The sequence below is a fragment of the Gorilla gorilla genome, chromosome 1 (assembly GCF_029281585.2).
Source record: "Gorilla gorilla gorilla isolate KB3781 chromosome 1, NHGRI_mGorGor1-v2.1_pri, whole genome shotgun sequence".
Lineage (NCBI taxonomy): Eukaryota > Metazoa > Chordata > Mammalia > Primates > Hominidae > Gorilla > Gorilla gorilla.
In genome coordinates, this window is record NC_073224.2 from 29167892 (window position 1) to 29194061 (window position 26170).

General features: G+C 34.8%; 1 protein-coding gene across 4 annotated transcripts in view; it reads left to right on the top strand.

Annotated features, from left to right (window-relative positions):
• KCTD3 (potassium channel tetramerization domain containing 3) overlaps nucleotides 1-26120 on the top strand; it is a 54613-nt gene extending 28493 nt beyond the window's left edge. For 2 of the 4 annotated variants that reach the window (XM_055379696.2, XM_055379714.2), the window contains 8 exons: nucleotides 6248-6335; nucleotides 6466-6582; nucleotides 8509-8679; nucleotides 12393-12548; nucleotides 16182-16278; nucleotides 23204-23388; nucleotides 23477-23609; nucleotides 24373-26120. In XM_055379696.2, the coding sequence (XP_055235671.1) occupies nucleotides 6248-6335; nucleotides 6466-6582; nucleotides 8509-8679; nucleotides 12393-12548; nucleotides 16182-16278; nucleotides 23204-23388; nucleotides 23477-23609; nucleotides 24373-24934 (1509 nt within the window). In that variant the 3' untranslated portion in view covers nucleotides 24935-26120. Of the gene's footprint in view, nucleotides 1-6247; nucleotides 6336-6465; nucleotides 6583-8508; nucleotides 8680-12392; nucleotides 12549-16181; nucleotides 16279-23203; nucleotides 23389-23470; nucleotides 23610-24372 lie in introns of all 4 variants that reach the window. The other 2 variants (XM_031015581.3, XM_031015583.3) reach the window with 1 other exon arrangement.
• Nucleotides 26121-26170: the final 50 nt, after the last annotated feature.

A 26170-nucleotide genomic window follows, 5' to 3' on the forward strand; every position in this document is an offset into this window, starting at 1 on the left:
TATGCCTTGAGCATGGTAGTCCAGGCAAATTTTATTTCCAGAATAGGAGCACAGATCTGTGTGAAAACCCATAATCTGTTCAGAGATGATAGCATGCTAAATACTCTCAAGTACTTGAGAGGAATAAGAAAGAGATAAGACTTTAAAAAGGTTAATACCTGATTCTTAAAGGAAAGAGGAAAAAATTAAGGGCTTTAAGCAGGGAGTGACATAATCAGATCCATGTTTTAGAAAGATAAAAGTGGTTGCTAAAATGAAAAGTGGACTGGAGGTCAGGAGGGAATCTACTACAGCAATCCAGCAATCAAGAAGCAGAGCACCTCAACTAATGGCAGTGGTGGTCGAGGTGGCAAAGATGAGTACATTTGAGGAATATTTCATAGACCTTCCTAAAATGACAGGTCTGCTGTCTGATTGATGTGAGAAATTAAAGGAAGAGAAATGTATTTCTAATTTTGGGTTTCTAGTTTGACAATCCAGTAGCTAGTAGTATTTTGAATTGATAGGAAACATAGGAAGAGAAGCAGAGAGGCTGGTGGGTAGGGTGAAGAATTATTAGATTGATTAATATGTTTACTTTGAGATTCCTATGGTTGTTCAAGTGTAGATGTTAAGTATATAGTTGGAAGTACTCCTTTGGAATTTGGGAAAGAAGAAAGGGTGAGAAATATTTGGAGTCCATAATGTTTATGTGATAAAAAATTGATAAGATTTTCCATTGAGTGGGTATATAGAAAGAAAAGTCAAAATTAGAACTCTGGGGGAACATTAGCATTTAAGGGGACAGGATAGACAACCAAGAGCCAAAGGGACACATTATGTGATGGAGAAATGACATTAATTTTGGCAGTAGATATCATTTGCAAATATATATTAGTTAGGTGTTGGTGGAAGAAAGCTAGGTTGCAGGAAATGAGGAAGTAAAAGATCAGAGAAAAGAGACAGCAAATTCAAATACCTTTCAAGAAGTTTGGTGGTGAAGGAAAGCAGAGAATCCAAGTGATAGCTTAAGGATCAAGGCTGGTTTGAAAAAAAAGATAATTGGTGCTTTATTTTTCCTCTAGGTTAGGACAGGCTTCAGCACACTTGTAGCTAGAGAGGAGAGTTGCCAGAAGGACCTGAAGACTGAAAGAATGGAGATTATTTCCGGTCCCATAAAAGTGAAGAGTGTATATGGGATCTACAGCACAGCTAGAAAGGTTTGACCCAACAGGGAGTAGAGACATTTCTTTCTCTGTGACAGAAGGGTAAGGAAGGAGTAAAGAGAAAGACGTTGAAGAATATTATCAAGTACTGCAGAGATTAATCGTACATTTGCAGTAGACCTGGGATCCCATGTAGTTCTTTAGTTACATAATCAAGGTAGATTTTAAGTATTTGAGTCAAATGAACCAGGTTTGTATGTAATCTTAAAAGTTTTTTGCAAAATCATCAGGACAGTTTCAATAAAATATTAATGAAAATGTTATAAAAGCGTTGACTCTGATTTGGGTAAGAAAAGTAAAAAAAAAAAAAGAAATGTTTCAGTTTCTTGTTTCCTTTTTTTGTTTAATTCCACCCCCTCGCCCACACACACAGAATTATGTTACAAAAGAAGATTAATAAGGAATTAATTGGTATTGTCAAATAAGTAGCCTAGGCTGTTACATAGCCTAATAGCAATTTTTAGGCACTGTTTCCCAAGTTGATATTTTAAATTTAGATTTATATTGGAAACATAGATTATACATGTTTCATTCTCATATCAAAGTAGACAGCTTTGGAAGTTAGCTCTAGAAAGGCATTATGTACTTTACTTCCTAAAGAATCAGATAACTCTGTGTGTATTCTGAGAAATAGAGATCTTCAGCCATAGTACCATCTGAGTGATAGCCTAGCCTCTAAATACACAGTGGAGGCTGAGTTTGGGGAGGAAATATTGGTTTTGGGAACAAGAATTCAAAGTGAATTTCTGTGGTCTGATGGGCTAGGCTGGACAAGAATTTGGGAGACTTGTTTGATTTAGCTTCTCTCTTTCCTGTTGTGAGGCACCTGTAGCACTGATGTTAGAAGCAAACTTTTTTGTGTGTGTGATAAGTTTACAGACCTCTGCATATTAGGAATAGGAATAAGGCAGGCATCCTAGGAATCCTAGGCCCACATTTTGTTGGGGAGAGAGGGGATTGACTTTTCAGTATTATGTCTTGACTGCTGTCTTAACTGTGGTCTGTTTGCTTACTTACAGAATTTATAGTAAGAAATATGAGATACTTACTTAGATTTAGACTTTCTAAATTTATGTATAGAAATACTAGATACAAATATTGAAACAATGTATATTGTTTATACTAAGTATTAAGTTAATTGACTAGTTTGTTTATACACACTTGCATACCACATACCAAACTAAAGGCTCTGGGATCTGGGATTTTAGCAAAAGTAGGAGGCATGATTTCATGGGACAGTAGAAATTGAGCCTCCTACAAAAATCTGAAGTTTTAAGTTTCTCAGTCCCTGAGAAGACTGGGAAAAGTTTGCCCAATAATCTTGGAACAAGAAAGTTTGATGTGTGTTTGGTGTCTTGGAATGGAAAAAGGAGATGCAAGAAGAAACCATTAGAAATTGAAACCAACATATTCAAATTAGGAGTGAATTGAAGCACAAAGGCTTGCCTTTGTTCTATGAGAACTCCAATTTGAGAAACTGATCTAGGACTATTGACATTTCTAGATACAGATATGACACCAGTTAGAACACTTTCTCAGAAGAGAGCACACAAGAATCCTGTAGAAGGAGTAATTTCTACTAAAATAACCTCCCAAAACTTATAAACTTCACATGGAAACAAATAACGAAAAGTCATTAAACAAGAAAAAATTTGCAATCCCCAAATTGGAAATAATGGAACAATTAGAAAGCTGCTGTATTGAAGGAATAGGACAAATCAGAAAATGGAGGGAAATCAAATACTGAAAATTAAAAGGTCATTGAAAAAAATTTTTTTAAATTTATTTAATGGTTAAATAGAAGCGCAGCTAAAAGAAAATTAGTAAATTGACAGACACATCTGAGAAAATCATTTCCAGTTGAGCCAAGAGTGAGATAGAAAATATGAAAAAGAAGGAAAAAGTGAGAAAGCATTTCAGATAGGAACAGACTAGAGGAGCCATATTGGAAAAGATAACAACTGCTAACATTTTGGAGAAATGAAAATGGGCATGAATTTATTGATTAAAGAAATGTACCAAGTCTTGGCAGCCTGAATGTTTAAATGTGCTATAATAAAAGATAAATTACAATAAAAAGTATTCACAGAATAGCGACAGTTTGCCTGTCATTAGACTTTTATCAGATTTCTCATCACCAGTAGTAGATGCCAGAAGACGACAACGGGCATTCTCCAAATGGTAGAGAAAGTAACTTTCAGCCTAGGTTTTCATACACAGCAAAACTATCATTCAAACCTGAATGAGAAGGGTTTTTTTTCAGAGAGAATTTTTGAAAGGACTACTAAAGAAAAATGCCTTTTGAGAAGAACGTTATATTTGAAGGGGAAGAAATGGAATGCATTAGGCAGTGATTAGGAAAGATGTTGGTAAATACGATGGTAAATTTAGATAAGTGATTATTTAAAAAGTAATGGACGAAGGTTAAAACATCCTGTAAAAAATAATGATAAGTTTACAGGTATAGAGATTGTAGTTAAAAGATTCTAGGGGCCTAATATGGGAAGATAGACTGGTATTTTAAAACTGTAAATTTAAATTTACATGTAGAAATTAGTGGTAATCACTGTGTGCTACCTTACAAGAGAAAAATCCACTTCCATTTTATATTTGTGACCACATGACTGAACCATGCATACTAATCAGTATGGTTTCTTGGATTCTTGCCATGAAGTTGTTAGGACGAAGAGGAGGCCACACAGTGGCTGCTTCCTTGCTTGTGCTGGGAGAGAAGAACTCAGCAGTTGTAACTCACTGTAACTCTGCTTATCCTCTGCTTTCTCTGTTTTCCCGTATGGAGGGGTAGACATGGAAAGAAAAGCAGATCATGATTAAAGGTTACAGAAGAAGAAGTAGCAAGGCTTTAATCCTAGAGCCCATCCTCCCATAGAATAAATGGTAAAAATGTTTGCCTTTGTGCCTTGGGAAGCGCTAGGCTCCTGCTGCTCTTTCATTGAAAAAAAAAAAAAAAAAGAATGTATCCAAAGGGAGAAGAATCTCATGGCCTTATCTGTCCCCATTTTCCTGCCATGAAGAATCTGGGGCAGGAGTTGAAGCCCTTTCCTTTAGTGCTAGAACTAAAATGATTGAGCTAACTTGAGTAAGAAAATTGGTTAGTGGTGTGTAAAGCAGTCTCCCCTCCATCCTTTAGACATCTTTACTGATATCACTGAAAAGTACTCAATGTTTTCCTGGTATAAAATGTTTTGGCATTGGCTTTAATTAAAAGCCTGACCTCAGGATAGGGCATGACGATTTGAGTTCTTTGAGATATTTCTTGTGTAACTCATAACTGCATGACGTTGAGAGGGTACAGAAATTAGGGTTATATACAGGAAGAGCTTAGGGGAATGATTATTTCCAAGTTTTAGTTATTTCTGTTTTTAATTAGAATGAACCTAGATTCTGTGCTTTTTTTACTTGCTCTTCAGATATTCCCTTTCCCCTTGCCCTACCTAACTCATGGTTGACTTCAGTCTTCAAGCTTCACTTCCTCTGTGAACCTTCCTTGATCTATGCTCTTCACCCACCAGCACTGAGATGGCAATTCTTCCCCTCTCTCCTGTGATTGTATTGTAGTCTATTCTAGTGCCTGTCACACTATAATTGTCTGTTATTTTTCTTTCTCACAAGTTACCAGCTCCTAGAGAGCAAGGGGATACCTCACATCCCTTATCTCTAGTTCATTGTTTGTTTTCTTGGATAATATGTGGTACATAAAAAGTACTTAAATGTTAAGCAGATAATGTTTAGATTTTAACTTTTCAAATGAAAGCCAGGTATAGTGTATGAAAAGTAAAAGTCCCTTAACATTTTTAACTTTTAAATTATTGGAAATCTTTTAGACTTGCATGCAAAACTTGGTGTCTTAGTAATTCATTTAAATGTCATCTGTGAAGAAGCTTAACAAGCTTTTCTGGCCTGGCTGTAAACAGGGAAGATTCATTTTGATGAATAGTAGAATATCACTCTACTAAAATAGTATTGCAACTATCCTAGCAAACACATTTTTTTTTTTTTTTTTGGATACTGAGTCTCACTCTGTTGCCCAGGCTGGAGTGCAGTGGCACAATCCCCGCTCACCGCAACCTCTGCCTCCCAGGTTCGAGCAATTCTCCTGCCTCAGCCTCCCGAGCAGCTGGGATTACCGGCATGCGCCACTACGCCCAGCTAATTTTGTATATTTAGTAGAGACAGGGTTTTACCGTGTTAGCTAGGCTGATTTCGAACTCCTGACCTCTGGTGATCTGCCTGCCTCGGCCTCCCGAAGTGCTGGGATTATAGGCATGAGCCACTGCGCCCACACTTTTTATGTTTTTTGTTTGTTTGCTTTTTGTTTTGTTTTGTGGTAAAACTCAAGCCCTTTGCTGTTTCTTTTAGCACAAATATGGGAAGGTATTAATTTGTAAACTAGATTGATTTTCCTGGAAAAACTAATTTTTTTATTCCTATACTTTAAAAAAATAAATGCAAATGAGACTTTGTTTCCCTTGCCATTTCCTAGAAAACAAGTAACCTTTAGCAAGGAGAATGAAAAATGGAGAATACCACCTTTTCAGAGAAATGATAAATTATCAAGGGAGCAAGTACTTTCTGGAAATCAGTTGCTTTGTTTTACTAGTTCTGATTCTGTCACTTGCTTACTGTGTAACTTTGGACAGGTCATTTAATCTCTTGTATGAGAAAGGGAAAAGAGAGGGACCTGGTCAGACTCGGCCTTCCAGTTCTAGTGGGCCACAATCTAGTGATCACATGCAAAAAAAGAGGAGACAACCCATCGAAATTGAGAAAGGAAAGTACTGCTGTGGGAAATACAATTTAAAAAAATATTTTGAAGGAAGTATATTGATGGTTCTCCTCTGTAGCATGTTTGTGTATATGTGTGTGCACGCGTGCACCTAAAGAAAGTTTATTTCCTAAGCCCTACTAAAATTGGATATTGGTTGCCTCTTTACCAGAAGAATCAAAGTTTTGAGGAAATTGACCAGAAAATAGAAATTATAATTACTATCTAACATCTGATAATACTCTCACTACATCAGGTTCAAGATGTTGTTCCTATAACTAGTTATGACACTGCTGGATCATTCCTTCTGCTTGGATGTAACAATGGATCAATATATTACATAGGTAAGTGTTCAGTCACTTAAAATGCTCCTGCTTAATGTAATTTTTTAAATGAGAACAAGAAAACATTACCTTTCAGTTTTAAATAGATATGCTATTTATTTTAATGCTGTTTAAAATTTTTATGTTTTAGATATGCAGAAGTTCCCCTTGCGAATGAAAGATAATGATCTTCTTGTAACTGAACTGTATCATGATCCTTCAAATGATGCTATTACTGCTCTGAGTGTTTACCTCACACCCAAAACAAGTTAGTACATGGCCAATTATATACATTCTTGACTTTTTATCTTTTTATTCATTAGTTTATTATGTGACTAGGTCAAATTAAACTGGTTTCTTTCTTTTTGAGAACTGCAGTGCCTAAGGATTTCATCTCTACTAAGTCTAAAATTTGTATTCAGTTTTATACTGAAGTCAAACATGACTAGTAAACAAACATAATTTGAGGTGGAAAATTGGAACTTCCCTTATGCTGAATTGCATTTGTTGAGCCATATTATTATAATATTAGCTGAAATTTCAAAAAAAAAAATTCTGCACATTTGTCTTCCTATTAAAATGACTAATTTTTCACTTCAAAATTAGGAGCTTTTTAAAAAATAAAAAGTTCTTAGACTACTACTGGAAACTAAGCTTATTTTCTTGGGAATTTAAAAATTTAAGCTGTAGAAAAAAGGCATTTTATAACTTTCAGTGCATTTTAGAGGCCATTGCAATAAAAGTAACAGACTAGTTCTGTAAAGTAGTAAGAATTTTTGTATTCTGGAGTAAAAGATAAGCACAAATGGGAAATTTAAAATTTATCTGTAATGAAAGGAGTTCTAAGAAACAATATGTATTCAGTAATACTAATAGGTTTGGATGTGCTACTTATATAAGTCATCATTTCATTTAAGTTATTAAAAGAAACCATAATTTTTAGTATGAAAGAAATATTCAAGAGTATACCTACGAATTTGACTGAAACCATAGTAGGACTTAAATTGTATTGCTCTAGAAGTAGGGTTTAGTAAACCATGGATTTCTAGCCAAGCTGGCTCTTTTTGATACCACTGTCTTTGGCTGTTTTTATGCCACAATGACAGAATTGAGAGGTTGTGACAGAGACAGTGTGGCATGCAGAGTTTAAAATGTTTACTACTTGGCCCCTTATGGAAAGTGTACCAACCCCTGCTCTAGAATGAGCTGTGGATTTTTTTTTTAAATCTAGTTAAAAGGCAGGCATAAAACTGGGAAAGTTTTACAAATCAAAGCACTTCTTTTGTAGTGGCAGGGGGATTTTAAGGCATGAAAAATGGAGTCATCTTTCTGGTTCTAGGAAGTGTTTTTCATGACATGCTTTTTTTCCTTTGATTCAAGTATTTTCAGATGAATCAGTTAGTAAAACTAGAACAGCCAGTAAAGCTAAGACGTTCTCTATCCATGAAGCTTTTAAGAGTATAGGTCACTGAATTTTTTCCTATCTAAATTTGCAATGGGGTCTGGGCACTTTTTGAAAAAAAGAAAACAAAAGACACAGCTGAACCTTAGATGATTAGAAGAAACAACATATTTTAAGTATGATGTAAGCAATGTAATGGGTATGTTTATTCCCTAGCACAGTGTTTTGAAACTTAAATAGTATATTTAATGCTTGATTATTTGAGAATGATTTAGTATTGTAGTTTAAGTAAAGCAGATGGTAATTCTAGGCTAGACATAATAAGGAATATTGCTTTTGGAATACTATGCTGTTTCAGTAGTGTTCTTGGCATGGCAGATTTATGAATTCTTTAAACTATGTTGAGTACCTACGGTGTCTCAGGCACTCTGTGAGGTGACAGATAAAAAGATGATTATGATTCAGTCTTTGTCAATAAGGAATAGAAGTAGCTAGGCATAGAAATAAGTACAGAATTAGTGTGTTATAATTACTGTGATAGAACCTAATAGTGCAAGGCAGGAGGTGAATAGTTACGTCTTGGAGTGAGGGTTAGGAAAAGATTTATCAAGGAAATAATGATTTTAAGATGACCGGAGAAGTCTTAAGATTTTTTTTTTACTGAACTGGATTTGGGGCTGATATAAACAGTGAATCCAGCTCTGCCTATTTTATCATAGGGAAGCTTTGCGAGGGTAGCTTTTTTATTATCGTTCCATAATGTATCACCTGTCAACTCTTGATTTTATATAGGTGTCAGTGGTAACTGGATTGAGATCGCCTATGGTACGAGCTCTGGAGCAGTACGAGTGATTGTACAACACCCAGAGACAGTTGGGTCAGGTCCTCAGCTTTTTCAGACTTTCACAGTTCACCGAAGTCCCGTAACAAAAATCATGCTATCAGAGAAGCATCTTGTATCAGGTAAAATGATTTCATTATACTGGTAAGGAACTTGGCTCTGTGTGTTATTTTCATTAAAAGAATGAAAACGCAGTATTTATGTGAGAAAAATATACTAAAAGAAGTACTAGAAAAGTTTAATGACTGAAGAAATTATGATTGTCTTTTAAAGATTTCTTTGAGCTGGTCGTGGTGGCTCATGCCTATAAATCCTAGCAGTTTAGGAGGCCAGGGCAGGTGGATTGGTTTAGCCCAGGAGTTGAAGACTAGCCTGGGCAACATGGTGAAACCCCACCTCTACCAAAAAAGAGGAAAACAAAAAAAAGATGTTTTTTATTTTACCTGGTTTTAATATACTTAAATTTAGGAGATGTGATTTTTTTTTTTTTTTGCTCTCTTGGCATATCTTATTGCAAAATATTTATTATGACCCTGCTAAGAGGAATTTTTATTAAATTTTTCAAGTTTTACTTTTAATATAAATTGGGTTGATTATATTATGGTTTAATGCTAAAACTGTAGATTTAAATGTGTATTTTGATATTTTGTCATCTCAAAAATAATAAAAATTACAATTGTAGAGATTATTTGAAGAAAATAAGCTTTTCTTGGGTTTGTAGTTCTTCATAATCATATAAAATTTTTAATTAAATACTAATTGGATACATAAAAAATTAAATACTAATTTTCAAGTTTGACGAATAGTACTTTCTGATTACAAAGTAAAATTCTGTTGAAGAAATTCATTGTGTATGGAAGATGATTTCTAAAAGGCTTTGTGAAAATTGCATTGTGAGTTGGGTATGTCAGCAAAGCTTGCTTTCTAGAGGAGTCTTACATTAACTCCTTTTGTAGAGCAGTTCTTGCCCAACTTAAAATTTTTACAAACGTGGTTTTCATGTGTCAGATATGTTTTCGTGAAGGCTGGCTAGAAGATAATGCATCTTTTGTGAAAGATGTAGTGAAAGTTTCTCAATCTAATTAAACACCATGTGGAGCTGAAGTTCAGTCCATAGCTGAATGATTATGCTTTTATTGAATGTGTAATTGTTTGTGGTATAAGTATGCCTTGCTAAAACAGTCTCTGTTAGGTTTTCATAAAACATTACTCCCCTGCCCCACTGAGGAGTTTCTAACTCTTGCTGGTTCCTCATCTTTTGCCCAATTGCTGAGTGTTGGATTGCCCTTGAGCTCTTTCCTGGACTCTGTATTCTTTATCTGCACTTTCCCAGTTATTTGAATAGTAATTATATGTCAGTGGTTCCCAAACTTTCCTCCACCTGTGACCATCCAAAGAGTTCCAAACCCTGTATATCCAGTGTCTGGATCTCTGGTTGTATGTTTAATAGGCATCTCAAATTTAAGTTGGACAGAATAGAACTTAATGATTTCTCCCTCAAAAGCCATCTTAGTATCCAGTATCACCATCTACTTATCTACTCAAGCTGAAAATCTAGGAATCACCCTTGATTTCTCCCTTTCTTTCACCTCCTACATAGTACAATTCATCGGTAAGTCCTGTTGGTTTTGCTGCCACATTATGTCACAAATCCAGTCAGTTTTCATTGCGGTCAGTCTAGTGTCTCACGTCATCATCCTTTCTCCCCTAGATGACTGTAGTAACTTCTCAACTTTTCCCTCTCTATGGTACATGTTCCACACAGCAGCCAGAAGCATCTTTTAGAAACACAAACCAAGTTTGATTCCTGATGGCTTCTAATTGTATTTAGAATAAATTTAAATTTCTACCATAGCCTGTATGGCTTTTCTTGTTCTAGATTCTACCTACCTTTAAAATTTCTTCCCAATCCCATGTCACTTTTCTCATTGCTGATAACACTCTAACCTGTTGGCTTTTCTATTTCTTAAAAATGCCTTCGAACTTTTGTGTTTGTTCTTTTTATTTGAAATGGTTTGCCCATAAGGTATTTGTTTGACTGCATTCTTGTCATTCTGGTGCCGTTTCAAAGCCCTTCTCAATGAGTGCCCCTTGGCCACCTGCTTTAAATTAAATTAGCCAAACCTCTGTCCAACAATAACTTTCTCTAACGGTACCTTGCTTTGTTTTCTTCATAGCTTTATCACTTAATCATTTATTTGCTTGTTTATTATCTCTGTCTCTTCTAGAAAATTCTCCAATAGCAGAAACTTTGTTGTGTTCTCAGCACTTAGCATAATTCTGACACGTAAAAGATGCTGAATAAATGTTATGAAATAAGGCAACTCAATTCTCTGAGAAAATGGGCCGTTTTGAAGGGTTATTGTGATGTTTAGATGATAATGTATAGAGATACTCTGTAATAATTGCTATTATTTTGGTGGTTATAATGTTATTGTGGGATGTGATACCAAGGAACTACTTTGTAAAACTTGTATTTTAACATCAGATATTTCATGTAGGTTTGAAACTTTTGTAAGTTTGTCAAGAGAAATATCCTTTTTAACAAAAAATCTGGTTTATTTTGTGTATACTCAGTTATGTTATTCTGCCACCTGGTGGATATTAACACATATGTAATGACATTGTTTTCCCTATAGTGCATTTTAATCCCTTAAAGAAAAGCTTTGGATAATGACTGATATTAGCAAAATTGACGTAATTGTCCAATTGAATCAACTAAAAATATTTAAATTATTTTTCTGAATCCTAGTAAGCTTAGTAGTGAAATCAGGAAATGATTTCCCATGAAACTAAATAGCCTAGAACAAAATGTCCCCTTTTCACCAGAAAACTGACGGTCTAATAATTGAGAATTTTGTTATATAAGAATAGAAAGTACACAGATGTTACTTATTGCTGTTTGCCAAAATTAAATTTCTTTCTAAAGTTTTGTTTAAAATATGTGTAACTGTAGAATATGTAACACATTTTTACCCAGTAGTAAATATTATGTATGTGTGTATATAAGAAATTTTAGATACTTTCCTAATATTTACTGATGAGTTCATAGTTCATTGCTAATAATAACAGATTTTCTAAAATCATAAATGGCAAAATCAGTATATTTTTTATTAAAGCATGCCAAAAAAAGTAGTTTTTTCATTAGTGATACACTTTATGGTGTATATTTTCAAATAGAGTATCTACTCAGACAAAAAAAAGTAGAGCTAGACGAGGAGACATTTCAGTATATGCTCAGTTAATATTCTATTCACAAAATAAATAAAACTAATTGGAGTATGTTTTTTAAATACAGACTTTATATAAAAATAATGCTCAGCTTTAGTACAGAATCTTAATTTTCCTTAATGTAACTATGAGTTGGCAATAAATAGCTGATTGCTCAAGATGTTTGACAAATGTCATTTGTGCCAATAATTTTTCGGTAAGTTCTGATCTAGGTTAATAGTTGAGTAGCATAAGCAGAAACAGTTTCTATAGTTAGGAAAAATAAACTAGGAAACTGTTTACTATGTAGTTTGGCCACAGAACAGGATAATATTCAGAATCTTTTTTCTTACACACACATTATTTTTAACCTTTACTACATTTATAACCTACAAGCTATTTTTATGAGGATCTGTAGGTTTACTTAATGCACCTTATATTTTGCAGCAAGGCAAAACATTCAGTTTTCTCACTTTTGTTAAGTAGTTACAAATCAAGTATAGTTTTAAGATAAATATGTCATTTGCCACTTATACTCTGATCTGTGTAATATAGATGATAGTGAAAAAAGTTAAAATGAGTTTTTAAAAGTAATTTTGTATTCTTTTGTGTTCTCTTTCTCTAGTCTGTGCAGATAATAATCATGTCCGGACGTGGACAGTAACACGATTCAGAGGAATGATCTCTACTCAGCCAGGTTCTACTCCTTTAGCGTCATTCAAGATACTATCCCTGGAGGAGACAGAAAGTCATGGTAGCTATTCCTCTGGAAATGACATAGGTGGGTTAGGTTATTTTAGGGCATTTTTAGATACTATATTAACTGTTCAGAAGAAGCATATCAACTAATAAAACCACAAAAATGAGTTTTAAATACAAATTTTCCATTTTAATTTTGAAATTCTAAACAGAATTTTAGTGTATTTTTCTGATTAAATTCTATAAATTCACAAAATTATTTTATTGCAACATTTTTCATTAAAATGTTAGGAGAGCAAATTTTTCCTCTTATTAATGTTTCATCATTTAAAGAATGTCATCTTCACATGTTAACTACTTTTATTTATTATTAAAACTATGGTAACTGTGTACATTTGACATTTGAAATTTTTTTTGTTAATCTACTGAAAAAAAAATTTGAAGCTAGAAAAACGTCGGTCCCTATAAATGAGAGTCATTTTGATGACATCGTAATATTCATTAGGAAACAATGTAGTATGTCTCCATTGATATTCTCTGATTTCAGCAAAAGGTGTGTAAGTTTAGTTTAGGTTTTCTCTCTATACACCATACATACGTGTGCACATGGGCACTCACACATCCACACATGTGTGCATACACATATACAGTCTTCATAGAGATAGATCATTCCACCCCCGGCCCCATTTGAAAGAATCTCACTGTCCTTATAAGCTACTTAAGAGAATTCTACTACCACAGCCTTATTATTTTTAGAAAGAGAAATATGCAGTGTTACCAGTTTTAACAGTTGTTATATAATCCCAGTTCTCTGCATGATTCTAGGCACTGGAAGTTTATATTGTTATTTATTCAACAAATATTTATCGAGTACTTGGGTTCTAGATATTAGAAATTTTAAAAAGTGTGGTGAACATCAACTTACAATGTAGTGAGCAGTGGGAATTAAAATAAAACAGTTGTATTTTGCAACTCTGTTTAAAGGCATAGGTCAAAAAGAACCCAGAGGAGATAGTGCCAGGATCTATGTTAGAGGTTGTAATATACACTCTCATTTAATCTTGACAATTTAGGAGGTAGATACCCCACTTAATGTTGACAGAAGCTGACATTCAGACAGAGAACACACAGAGGTTTTAATGTTTGAACTGATACATGAAGGATAGACATTTGTTGGGTGTGGAAGGTTCTAAGGTTGGAACATTCCTGGCAGAGAAAACAGCAAGTTAAAAGAGTAGAGGCCAAGGGAACTTGACAAGTTTAGAAAATGTCAAGAAGGTCCTTAATTGTTGGATTATAGGATATGTGGGTAAGAATAGTAAGACATACTGAGTGAATAGGCCAGTGCCGGATCGTGGAAGGCATCTATACATGAAACTAAGAAATTCAGATTTTATGTTGTAAGTAATGGGGACCTTTTGAAGAATTTTGAGAATGATACTAGATTTGTGATATATATAATTCATCTTTCAAGAGCATGCAAGAAGACTTGACAGTGAAGACTTGAGAGAGTGAAGCAAGGAAACCAGAAAGGAGGAATTTATTAACCAAAGTGCATGGTGGTCATTGACTAGATGTGGCAGGCATGAGAGAGGAAGGAGTCTAAAGTGACCCTAAGGATTCTTGAGAAATGGAGTAGCTGAGTATTATTTACTAAATAAAGAAATATAGAAAGAAGAACTTATTTTGAAAACAAAGATGAATTCAGACTTGTATATTTTGAGTGATGATGCATATGGATACTATTCTGTGGTATGAAGATATACCTGGTTTCTGGAGAAAGAACTTAACTAGAAGTTATGTTTATGAGTATTCAGCATATAAGAAGCACCTGAAAGCCCCAGGAGTAGATGTATTGTTCAGGGAGAGCATGTGTATTGTGAATAAAAAGATATTTATAAACAGCCCTGTAAATTAATTATAAAACCCAGTAAGATAAAGGGGACAGGGAGGCTTTTCATTCCTCTTTATAGTGGTATTTAAAATGTATATATATCTTCAGAGACAAATGGACATATAGATTAGTGGAACAGAGTAGAGTCCAGATTCAGTAGAGTGGTAAAGGTGAAATCTACATCGTAATGGGTAATGGGGTAATAGATATTGGAGGTGACCATGAAATAAAGAAGTAATGGAGCTAGTTGGAAGGCAGGGAAGTTCAAAGGTCATGTTTTTACACATGATCTTAGCCAAAAGGCCAAGAAGCGATCAAAGGTCATTTTTTTTATTCCTCCAACTTTCTCCCTTATTAAAGTTAAGAAAGATCTAGGAATATTTTGTATTCCAAGGAAAGGAGCCAGTTTGGGAAGGGAAACTATAAATGGGAGGTGGGGGAAGCGAGGGCAAAGAAGGTATGAAGAATAGGTTATGGGTCAGTCTCATGTCAACATGAAGTTCAAAGGGGGAGAAGATACAGTTCTATAGTCTTCTCATTCCTAGTTATTTTATTCTGAGTTATTCATTGTCACTATTTTGACTTTGTTTATGAGTTATTGAATGAGGACTGTCATTTCATTTTAATAAAATTAGAGATCAGAAAGTTCCAGTAATTGAGCAACTGCATAATATACTGAAGAGCCAGACAGGTTTGTTTGAATTCCACTTCCATCATATAGGACCTATGAGAACTTTGGTTAACTAATCTCTTGGTGCCTTATTTTTTTCATCTGTAAAATGGAGATGGTAAATAATAGTACCTCCCTTAATGTGGTTATTATGGTGATTAAAATGAGTATATATTTGGAAAGCATTTACGGTGGCACATAGTAAGTACAGTATAAGTATTAGCTAATAATAAAGATGACCTTGGTTCATTTAATAAGTACATGTATGATTCATGTAACATAACTTGGGATATATTGTCTTTAAAATTTTTATTGTAAATCTTTTTACAATACTTTTTATGAATTGTAAGTTGATATTATTTTAGCTACTAAGTGTAATGGGAAAAGAGAATTATTAAAATTTTATGTTTAAGTTTTAAACAAAAACTTTTTTTCTTTACATTGTTGTTCAGGATCTTTCTAAAATATAATGGGCTATTTATCTGTCTTGCCAAATACAATAAAGTGAAAATAATTGAATCTTTCCTTTTAGATTGAAAAGCTTCAGGGTGCAACTCAGTAGTACATTTTGTACTGTACTTTAATCTTCATACTGTGTTTTTCTCTTTTGGTTTACCAATTACCTTATATAAAATTGTGTGTGTGTTTTTTTTAAATTTGCATCTTTAAAAGGAAGAAATGTGGTTAACAGAAGCTTCAACTAATTACATTCCATCTGATGAAGTTTCACTTTATATTTTAAGATTTTGTGTGTTGTCTTCTAAAAAGTAAAATCAGTACGTGAAATGACTTAATGTATACGTCTCTTTTAAGTTATAAGAATCTAAGCACATCCCCAAAGATAGTAAATATCTTAACAGGTCTCCTGCTAGTACTGTTAATGTGGCACCTTAGGAAATTTTTTCTTTTAGCTTTTACAGCCTTAGTTATATATAAAATATAATTTAGAAATAATTGTGTATTTGTTTAAAAATTTTTTAATGTAAATTGAAGTACTTGTATACATTTATTGCATGTCTGATGTTGAGCTGAAATGTGATACCATATTGGTACGTATAAGAAATTCTTTTCTTAATATTAATGTTCCTTTTGTAAAATGAAAAAAAATAAAATTTTAATTAATTTTTTGACATTTTTGTTTTCTGATCAAGGACCTTTTGGAGAGCGAGACGATCAACAGGTGTTTATCCAGAAAGTTGTTCCCATCACCAACAAACTATTTGTAAGACTCTCATCTACTGGAAAAAGGTAACACTTTATTGTAAAAATATTTGTATTCAGAAGCCATCTTTTGTCTTACAAAACATATGGCATAATTTGACATATTGACCAAAGAGTGCTACTAGAAACAAATTGTTGGGACAGAAGTCTGTTATCTCATAATCATAACTCAAAATTAAGACAGGATACTTTATGCTTACTTTTTGGGATTTAAGAGTTTCACTGATGCTGTGGACAGTTAGGAAGGACTAGTGATAGAATAAGAACACAGTGAACTTTTTTTCATGGCCAAACATAAATACTTATTAATTTTGTTATTATAAACAGTTTCTATCTTTAAAAAACCTAGAACTTAAATATTTTCCATCCCATATAAATCTGTATACATTATTGATGTTTCTCAAATAAAACATTACAGATTTCCTGATTCAGTATCCCCTTTTAAAATAAAAATGATATTAATAACACTAATTTGCATAATCTTGGCACAGCTTACAACATAGCACCCATTTTTTTTTCTATTTTAGACCTATTTCCATCTACTTTAACATGGAGAGAAATTGTCTGTCTCTGTGAGAGTAGGATTCCTGTCTTTATGCAGTCTCCTCAGTATTTGTTTGTGAATGCTGCCCTTATGCTTCCATTATATGGCACTGGCAGTATTCCTCTGCTTTTGTCTTCAGAAATGATTTCTATTCAAACTTAAAGAACATAGTGAATTTGCTGGCAGACGGCTGAACTAATTCTGGCACTTCCTGTTACTAGCTATGTAAATACAACTCAAGTTATTTTATTTCCCTTATCCCAGTTTCTTTATAAAATAAGGTTCAGTGACTTTGGCAGGATTTCATAGGATAAAATAAATTTCAAAAATGAAATATCTCACATAGTACCTAACCATAATAGATGTACAGTAGAAGTTAATTTCCTCTTCCTTTTCTATTGACCGAAATTTTACTTCTTTTAAAATTATTATTTATAACCTCAGATTTTGCTTCAACATTCCTCTGCTTTAAACAAATTTTTTTGACGATGAGAAGACATGGACACATGGGAGGGAACAACACACAACAAGGAGCCTGTTGGGGGTGAGAGGGGCTGGGGAGAGAGAGAGCATCAGGAAGAATAGCTAATGGATGCTGGGTTTAATACCTAGGTGATGGGTTGATCTATGCAGCAAACCACTATGGCACATGTGTAACAGACCTGCACATCCTGCACATGTACCCCAGAACTTAAAAGTTACAGGGAAAAAGTTTTTTGCACGTCAAACAAATGAAAAAAGTAACTTTCCTGTTAATAGTCCATTAGGAAGGTTATTGTTTTCATTTTATTTATTTATGAATGAGACGGAGTCTTGCTCTTTTGCCAGGCTAGAGTGCTGTGGCGTGATCTCAGCTCACTGCAACCTCCAGACATGTGTCTGTTCGTGTCGTTTGCCCACTTTCTAATGGAGTCATGTTTTATTTGTTGATTTGAGTTCCTTATAGATGCTGGATATTAGACCTTTGTCAGATGCTTAGTTTGCAGATATTTTCTCCTATCCTGTAGGTTGTCTGTTTACTCTGTTGATAGTTTCTTTTGTGGCGCAAGTGCTCTTTACTTTAATAAGGTCCCACTTGTCAATTTTTGTTTTTGTTGCAGTTGCTTTTGGAGTCTTTGTCATGAAATCTTTGCCAGGGCTGATGTCCAGGTTGATATTTCCTAGGTTTCCTTCTAGGGTTTTTACAGTTTTAGGTTTTACATTTAAGTCTTTACTCCATCTTCTGTTGATTTTTGTATGTAGTAAGAGGAAGGGGTTGAGTTTGAATCTTCTGCAAATGGCTAGCCAGTAATCCCAGCACCATTTATTGAATAGGGAGTCTTTTCCCCATTGTTTATTATCAGCTTTGTTGAAGATCAGGTGGTTTTAAGTGTATGGCTTTGTTTTCTGGGTTCTCCATCCTGTTGCTTTGGTCTGTGTGTTTGTTTTTGTACCGGTACCATGCTGTTTTGGTTATTGTAGCCTTGTAGAATAGTTTAAAGTTGGGTAGTGTGACATCTCTGGCTTTGTTCATTTGCTTAGGATTGCTTTGGTTATTTTATTTGGGCTCTTTTTTGGTTTCATATGAACTTTAGAATAGTTTTTTTTTTTTTTTTTTTTTTTAGAGACAGAGTCTCACTCTGTCGCCCAGGCTGGAGTGCAGTGGTGCAATCTCAGCTTACTGCAAGCTCCGCCTCCTGGGTTCACACTATTCTCCTGCCTCAGCTTCCTGAGTAGCTGGGATTACAGATGCATGCCACCACGCCCGGCTAATTTTTTGCATCTTTAGTAGAGACGAGGTTTCATTGTGTTAGCCAGGATGGTCTCGATCTCCTGACCTCATGATCCACTCACCTCTGCCTCCCAAAGTGCTGGGATTACAGGCGTGAGCCACTGCATCTGGCCTAGAAATAGTTTGTTCTAATTCTGTGAAAAATGTCATTGGTAGTTTGATAAGAATAGCATTGATGTAATTACTTTGTGTAGCATGGCCATTTTAACAATATTAATTCTTTCTATCCATGGTCATGGAATGTTGTTCCACTTGTTTGTGTTGTCTGCTTTCTTCAAGCAGTGTTTTTGTAATTCTTGTTGTAAAGATCTTTCACCTCTCTGGTTTGCTGTATTTCTAGGTATTTTATTCTTTTTGTGGCTTTTGTGAATGGGATTGCATTCTTGATTTGGCTCTCAGTTTTAATGTTAATTGGTGTATAGAAATGCTACTGATTTTTGTACATTGATTTTGTTTTTTAAAACTTTGCTGAAGTTGTTTATTAGATCTGGAAGCCTTTGGCAGAGACTGTGGGGTTTTCTAGGTATAGAATCATTTTATTTTCATTTTAATGTTACTAATCCTGTTGATTTTAAAATTTTATGGCTGCATTTTCAACATATCTGTTAATATTTTGATGAATAAATTCTTTGAGAGATGAATTTTTTACATCAAAGTTCATTATCTCAAATTGCATAAATTACTGTGATGTAGTGTTCTCTGCATATTTAGTGAAGAAATTGCCAAATGTTATTAAAACTGGTATCATAACATTCTCTAACAATGTAGTATATCATATTTACTTATTCAATTCTAATATCCCCTCTTCTGTTATTTCTAATATCCCCCTTTCTGTTATTTCTAACAGTAACACTGTGCAATTTCTGCACGATAAAACAAATTTTATAATTTTTAAGTTTATAATTCCAAAGGAAAAGCTATAGTTACAAAAATAACATGCAGAAATTACTCTGTAGAATTGAATATAAAATTAGCCCTTTATAAAGCTATAGTGAACCAAAGATTTTGTTTAAGGACAGTTCAGGCTCTTAATAGTGAGAAGTGAAATGAAAGGGTTTTATTTAAAGGAAGCAAGAAAAAACCTTGTAGAAAATTTTAAATAAAGGAGTAGTTTTAAGAAATCTATCCTGGCCGGGCGCGGTGGCTCACAGCTGTAATCCCAGCACTTTGGGAGGCCGAGGCAGGCAGATCACAAGGTCAGGAGATTGAGACCATCCTGGCTAACACGGTGAAACCCTGTCTCTACTAAAAATACCAAAAATTAGCCAGGCGTGGTGGCGGGTGCCTGTAATCCCAGCTACTCGGGAGGCTGAGGCAGGAGAATGGCGTGAACCCGGGAGATGGAGCTTGCAGTGAGCTGAGATCGCGCCACTGCACTCCAGCCTGGGCGACAGAGCAGGCCTCCGTCTCAAGAAAAAAAAAAAAAAAGAAATCTACATAGGGGGAAAAAAGATCAAAATTGTGTTTGTTTTGTGGAAGCAGAAGGGTCACAGCAGTTACCCCTTTAACAAAAGATAGACTAGCAAGAGAAAACATTACAAATTGATTTTATTATACTTTTATATGACACAAGAGCCTTCAGAATGAAGACCCAAAGACACAAGGAAAAGTGTCCATTTTTATGCTTAGGTTAGAAGAAGCAGGGACAGCCATGTAGAACTGTGACTGGACAAAAAGTTGTAAGTTAACAGAAATAGACTGAGTAGGGAACTCCAGCGGAGACTGTCTCTGTGTGGCATTCCTTTCTCCCAGGGATGGGGCAGAACCCCTCTGTAGTGAGGGCCTCAATTTCTTTATGGCTAGCTGTTCACAGAAGGATAGGGAAATGTTAGGGTAATATTTTTATGCTTCATGGCTAGCTTTAGGGAAAGAGCGTTCTGGTTTCTGTGAGCCACCTTGGGGAAAAAGAAGATGGTCTCTATGGCTTGCCTTGCAGGTCAGAGAGAAACTTTGCTTCTGAGGGTATTTTCTGAGACCCAAGTTTTCATATGCATACAAATGTTGATTTGTTTTATTTGAAACATAAACAGGACTCTGAGGAGGGAGTTGTTGAACATTTTAAATCAATTTACAGATATTATTTAAAAATAAATAATTCACTAAATTATGATCATCTTGATAAATACAGGAATAAAATCTGATAATTTGTCACCTATTTATGATTTAAAAAAACCCTAGCAACTAAAAAAAGGGGAAATTTTAAAATCTGATAATGCCCATGAAAATAATTCTTTCAAACTTTATATTGGCGAAATGTTAAAAACTTCCAGGCCGGGTGCGGTGGCTCACACCTGTAATCCGAGCACTTTGGGAGGCTGAGGTGGGCGGATCACCTGAGGTCGGGAGTTCAAGATCAGCCTGACCAACGTGGAGAAACCCCATCTCTACTAAAAATACAAAATTAGCCAGGCCCGGTGGCACACACCTGTAATCCCAGCTACTCAGGAGGCTGAGGCAGGAGAATCGCTTGAACCCAAGAGGCAGAGGTTGCAGTGAGCCGAGATCACGCCATTGCACTCCAGCCTGGGCAATAAGAGCAAAACTCCGTCTAAAAAAAAATAATAATAATTTCCTTTGTGTGATATTGTGAAATACATATTTGGTCTTTGTCTCTGTTTCCTGGTATATTCCTTCAAAAATTCTTAAAGTCTTCTGAATGATAAGTGTCTTTTTGTATGCCAATGAGTTGACTGATGGCAGGTCACCAGAAAGACCAAGATGGGAGTAGAAGGTTGGCACTTTCAGCCCCACCCAGCAACCTTTGAGAAGGGGAGAGGAGCCGAAGGCTAAGTTGATCAATGGCCAGTGATTTAATCAATGGTGCCTATGTAATGGAGCCTCCATTAAAATAATAATAATAACTGAGTTCAGAGCGCTTCCAGGTAGCTGAAAACCTGGAGGTTCTGAAGGGTGGCGTGCCCAGGGAGGGCATGGAAGCTCTATGCTCCTTCCCACACACCTTACCCTGGGAATCTATTGTTCATCTGTATTCTTTGTAATGAACTCGTAAATGTGAGCTTTCCTCTGAATTCTGTGAGCCACTCTAGCAAATTAGTTGAACCTAAGGAGGAGGCTGTGGGAATCCTGATTTACAGTCAGTCAGTTAGAAGCACAGGCAAAATAACCTGAGGCTTGTGATCAGCCTCTGAAGTGGGGCTCAGCTTTGTGAGACCGAGTCTTCTACCCGTGTGATATGACAGATAGTGTCAGAATTAAATTGAGTTAGAGGACACTTAGCTGGTGTCTGCTGCAGAATCGACTGCTTGCTTGGTGTTTGGTGAACCCCTCCACCCCATTTGGTAACAGAACCCTTTTTTTTGCCAAGGAGTGAAGGACATTCTGCCCCAAAATATGCCAAATTGGTGTATTGATTATTTTGAGGTGAAAACATTAGAGAAATTGTCATTTTAGAAGGGGATAGCTGACCTCTCTCTTCCTACATGCAGCAAGCCAAAAGATTTTCTGGGAGTTTTATCCTCCCTGTACCAGGACAGGAGAGTGGGAACTGGGGGCTGCAGTGGACCTGAGTGAATATGCTTACCTTCCACTAGTTTTACATTGTCCCACTATATATATATATAATGTATATATATAATACATATTTAATATATATTAAATATATATAATATATATGTATATCTTCTAGTGACTCCCTTAGAAATTTACTGCCTCTAGTCAGATTTTCTTTATCCTGTCATTTGTTCTACAGTTTATCATTCTTTGTCTGAATTGTATAAAAGCATCTTACTGTGGCCACTTCTTTGGACCTCACTCTCTTGTGAAGATTCCCATGTACATGTAAAACTAATAAAATGTATATGCTTCTCTCTTGTCAGTCTGTGTGGTGTCAGTTTGGTTTCTAGATCCAGCCAAGAGCCCACATAACTAAAAGGGCATTTGGAGGTAAACTTTCACTTTCCTTAGAGTTGATTGTTGCATGAGAGTACAGGAAAAATACTTTGGTTTGTTTATTCCTGTATTCACAAACCTTGAGATCAAGAATGAGACTAGGATAGTCTTTATCACTACATGTGGGCATGTAGGAATTATCTTTTTCCCTCCTTTTTGTCCGGCCTACTAGGAAGCTCATCTAAGCTTCATATTCTATTCCTGTATGCTTCTCAAATTCATGTGGATTGTATTTTTTTTTTGTTTATTTTTTTGACCTTGTGTTTGCCTATACTGATTTTTCTTTTTTAATAAACTCCCTCAACTCTTTTGAAGTAGGCTGGGATAACTAATTCAGCCAAGTACAATTCGGTTAGCCCTTACATGACTTTGGAAAAATCATTTGCTGATGTTATCCCATGGTTTCCTCATTCGTCAATGTGGATAAAAATTGTTCTCTCTCAGGTTCTTTTATCTTTTATGAAAATCAACTAAAAAGTCATAAAAATCTTTTTTTGATGTTAAGAGTATTATCCTAATGATGGATACAATATGGGCCATCTCCATAGAGCTGTATATTTTTTCTGGTTTCAGATTTTAAAGATTTACACATAAATTTTAAATGATTTTTTAGAAGTCTTTTCTAGTATAACATGTTTGCTTTCTTTCTTTCTGTCTTTTTAGTTTCATAGCTTCTTTTTAAATAATTGCTCATTCCCATCAGGGCTCTTTCTGCTTTTCTTTTGCAGAATATGTGAGATCCAGGCTGTTGACTGTACTACAATATCCTCATTTACAGTGAGGGAATGTGAGGGATCCAGTAGGATGGGCTCAAGACCAAGGCGCTACTTGTTCACAGGCCATACAAATGGCAGTATTCAAATGTGGGATCTGACCACTGCTATGGATATGGTTAACAAAAGTGAAGATAAGGGTAGGTTCTCATACAGAAAGATGTTTGTCACAAGGTTAAGCTTTTCACTTAAGTGATTTTAATGACTATTTGTTCTCCTAAGATGTAGGTGGTCCAACCGAAGAAGAGCTACTCAAATTACTGGATCAATGTGATTTGAGCACATCTCGCTGTGCTACTCCTAACATCAGTCCAGCAACTTCCGTAGTTCAGCATAGCCACTTACGAGAATCAAATTCTAGGTAGGTTAAAGAGTTGGGTATTATAAACAAAATTTATTTCTTTTGGGGAAATTGACTGAAATATTGTAATCACATAGTTGTTCTAGAAAGCCATACTTTTCAAGGTACATTTTAAATTCAGACATTATGTTAACTTTTTAACAGTTTTACCAAATTTCTTGATAGGCATATCTGGTTCTTTTCATAGAAAAACATTTTTACCTTTTAACTTATTTTGTGAATTGCTGCCAAATTGGAAGCCTATTATGTGATCAAGAATTTATTCAAAGGAAATTAGGAAAATCACGTGTCACCTTGGTTAGTATGTGAAGCTTTAATTATTGTCCTGTCTCAGGGACAGTATTTATCTGTGGTTCTATTATGTTGCCTAGTCTTACATTTAAGCATTATGTAATTTTAATACAAAGTTCCATAATGTCTTTTTAGTTATCATATTGATGAATTCCAAAGTCTGAAGAACCAAGGGCTAAATACGGAATTATGTTGGTTTCATATTGGTTTCAAGGATTTTTCCTCCCATCTTTTTTTTAGCTGTTCAAAAATTCAGCATGTCTGTGAATATATGATGGTATTATTTGCATGGGTAATTTTATATACCATCTATATAATAAAGAGTACTTGATAAGTATATTTTTACAAAGAGAAATATGGATATAATACACTTTATATATTTATATAGTGTTTTATTGGTTGTTTAATTAATATGTTCCTGAGAAATCACAGAGTGAAATCTGAACTGTCATTTTTAAAAACTGTATTTCAGCCTTCAGCTTCAGCACCATGATACCACCCATGAAGCAGCTACTTACGGTTCCATGAGGCCTTACAGAGAAAGTCCTTTATTAGCAAGGGCAAGAAGGACTGAGAGCTTTCACAGTTATAGGGACTTCCAGACTATTAATTTGAACAGAAATGTAGAAAGAGCTGTCCCTGAAAATGGTAACTTGGGTCCAATACAAGCTGAAGTGAAAGGGGCAACAGGGGAATGTAATATATCTGAGAGAAAGTCTCCTGGAGTAGAAATAAAAAGTTTGAGAGAATTGGATAGTGGATTGGAAGTGCATAAAATAGCTGAAGGTTTTTCAGAATCCAAGAAAAGGTCATCAGAAGATGAAAATGAAAATAAAATAGAGATTAGGAAGAAAGGAGGATTTGAAGGGGGAGGATTCCTTGGAAGAAAGAAAGTTCCCTATCTGGCGTCATCACCAAGTACTTCCGATGGAGGAACTGACTCACCTGGTACTGCGTCCCCATCTCCTACAAAGACTACTCCATCTCCTCGGCATAAAAAAAGTGATTCTTCAGGTCAGGAGTATAGCTTGTGAAAACTCACCAAAATGAATAGTTGTTTCGTTACATTTAGATGAAAGTTAAACTTTACTGAATTTCAATACATTAGTTTTTACACCAAAACTTTACAAGATAAAATTGGACTTCATTTAGTATCTTTTTAACAGAATTACTTGGAATAATGAGATACAATAATCATATCTCTTTTGACATTTTGGAAATTTTTTTAATTTTACAAGTACATTTAACAGATCATTTATAAAGCAGGAGTCCATTTTAACACTTACCGACTTTTTTTGGTTTGGAAACATATTACCACGTCTTAACAGGATGGTGCCCATATAGGTGAGCATCCCTTTAGATCATGGGAACCAGCAGACTGCATTCCTAATCTTTATTATGCCTGAGACTTGTCTTGCAATGTTACCTTTAAGTGAATCACATAATTGTCTTTGGAACTTGGTCTCCCAACACTTATTGTGATTGCAAAGTGTTTACCAGATATTTGATGAGGTGCTATGTTTGTGAAAAACATATCATGTAATTGAAAAACACTATTGATATTGAATACCAGATACCGCTATGTAGTAAGTCTTTTAGGATGATTTTAATTTAGTCGTGCGTCATTTTCTGATTCTCATCATTGGGAGTTCTTAAATCTTAGCAAGCATTAGCAATATTAAATGCCAAAATTCCATTGAAACTTTCAAGTTGGAGCAATTGTCTGTGTTTGAAAAGATGAAATAAAAATAATAATCAAGGGCAAAGCTTTGAGTGCCCAGAAGGGAAAGCCATACCAGTTGCTAACCTGTCTTGTTTCAGGAGCCACCATGTTTTTTTTTCAGTGTTAACAATCATGATAATTAAATTAAAACACTATTTTGTTCACTTGTAGGACTGCAGTTCTGAATTCTGGGTTAAAGGTTTTGGCTGCTGTAAGAGTGTGAATTTGAATGTATTTTGAATTGTAAGAGCAAAAGAACGTTTTTGTACAATTTTTTTTCATTTAATTGGAATGATCTTCAGGTTTCTACAAATAGGGTAATTGTAAATTTAAAGCATTAGCATTTATTGGTGAATAATGTATATATCCCCATTCCAAGAAATATAAGTGAGTGAAGTTGAAATAAAATCTTTAAAATTTACTATATTGCCAGTGGTTTCACAACAGTTCTCTTGTATTTATTTATCAATTAAATCAAATAAAAATGATTATGTCAATGCGTTTTCAGTTATTTAAGTAACAGTTCTGTTTAAAGTGTGCTATATAT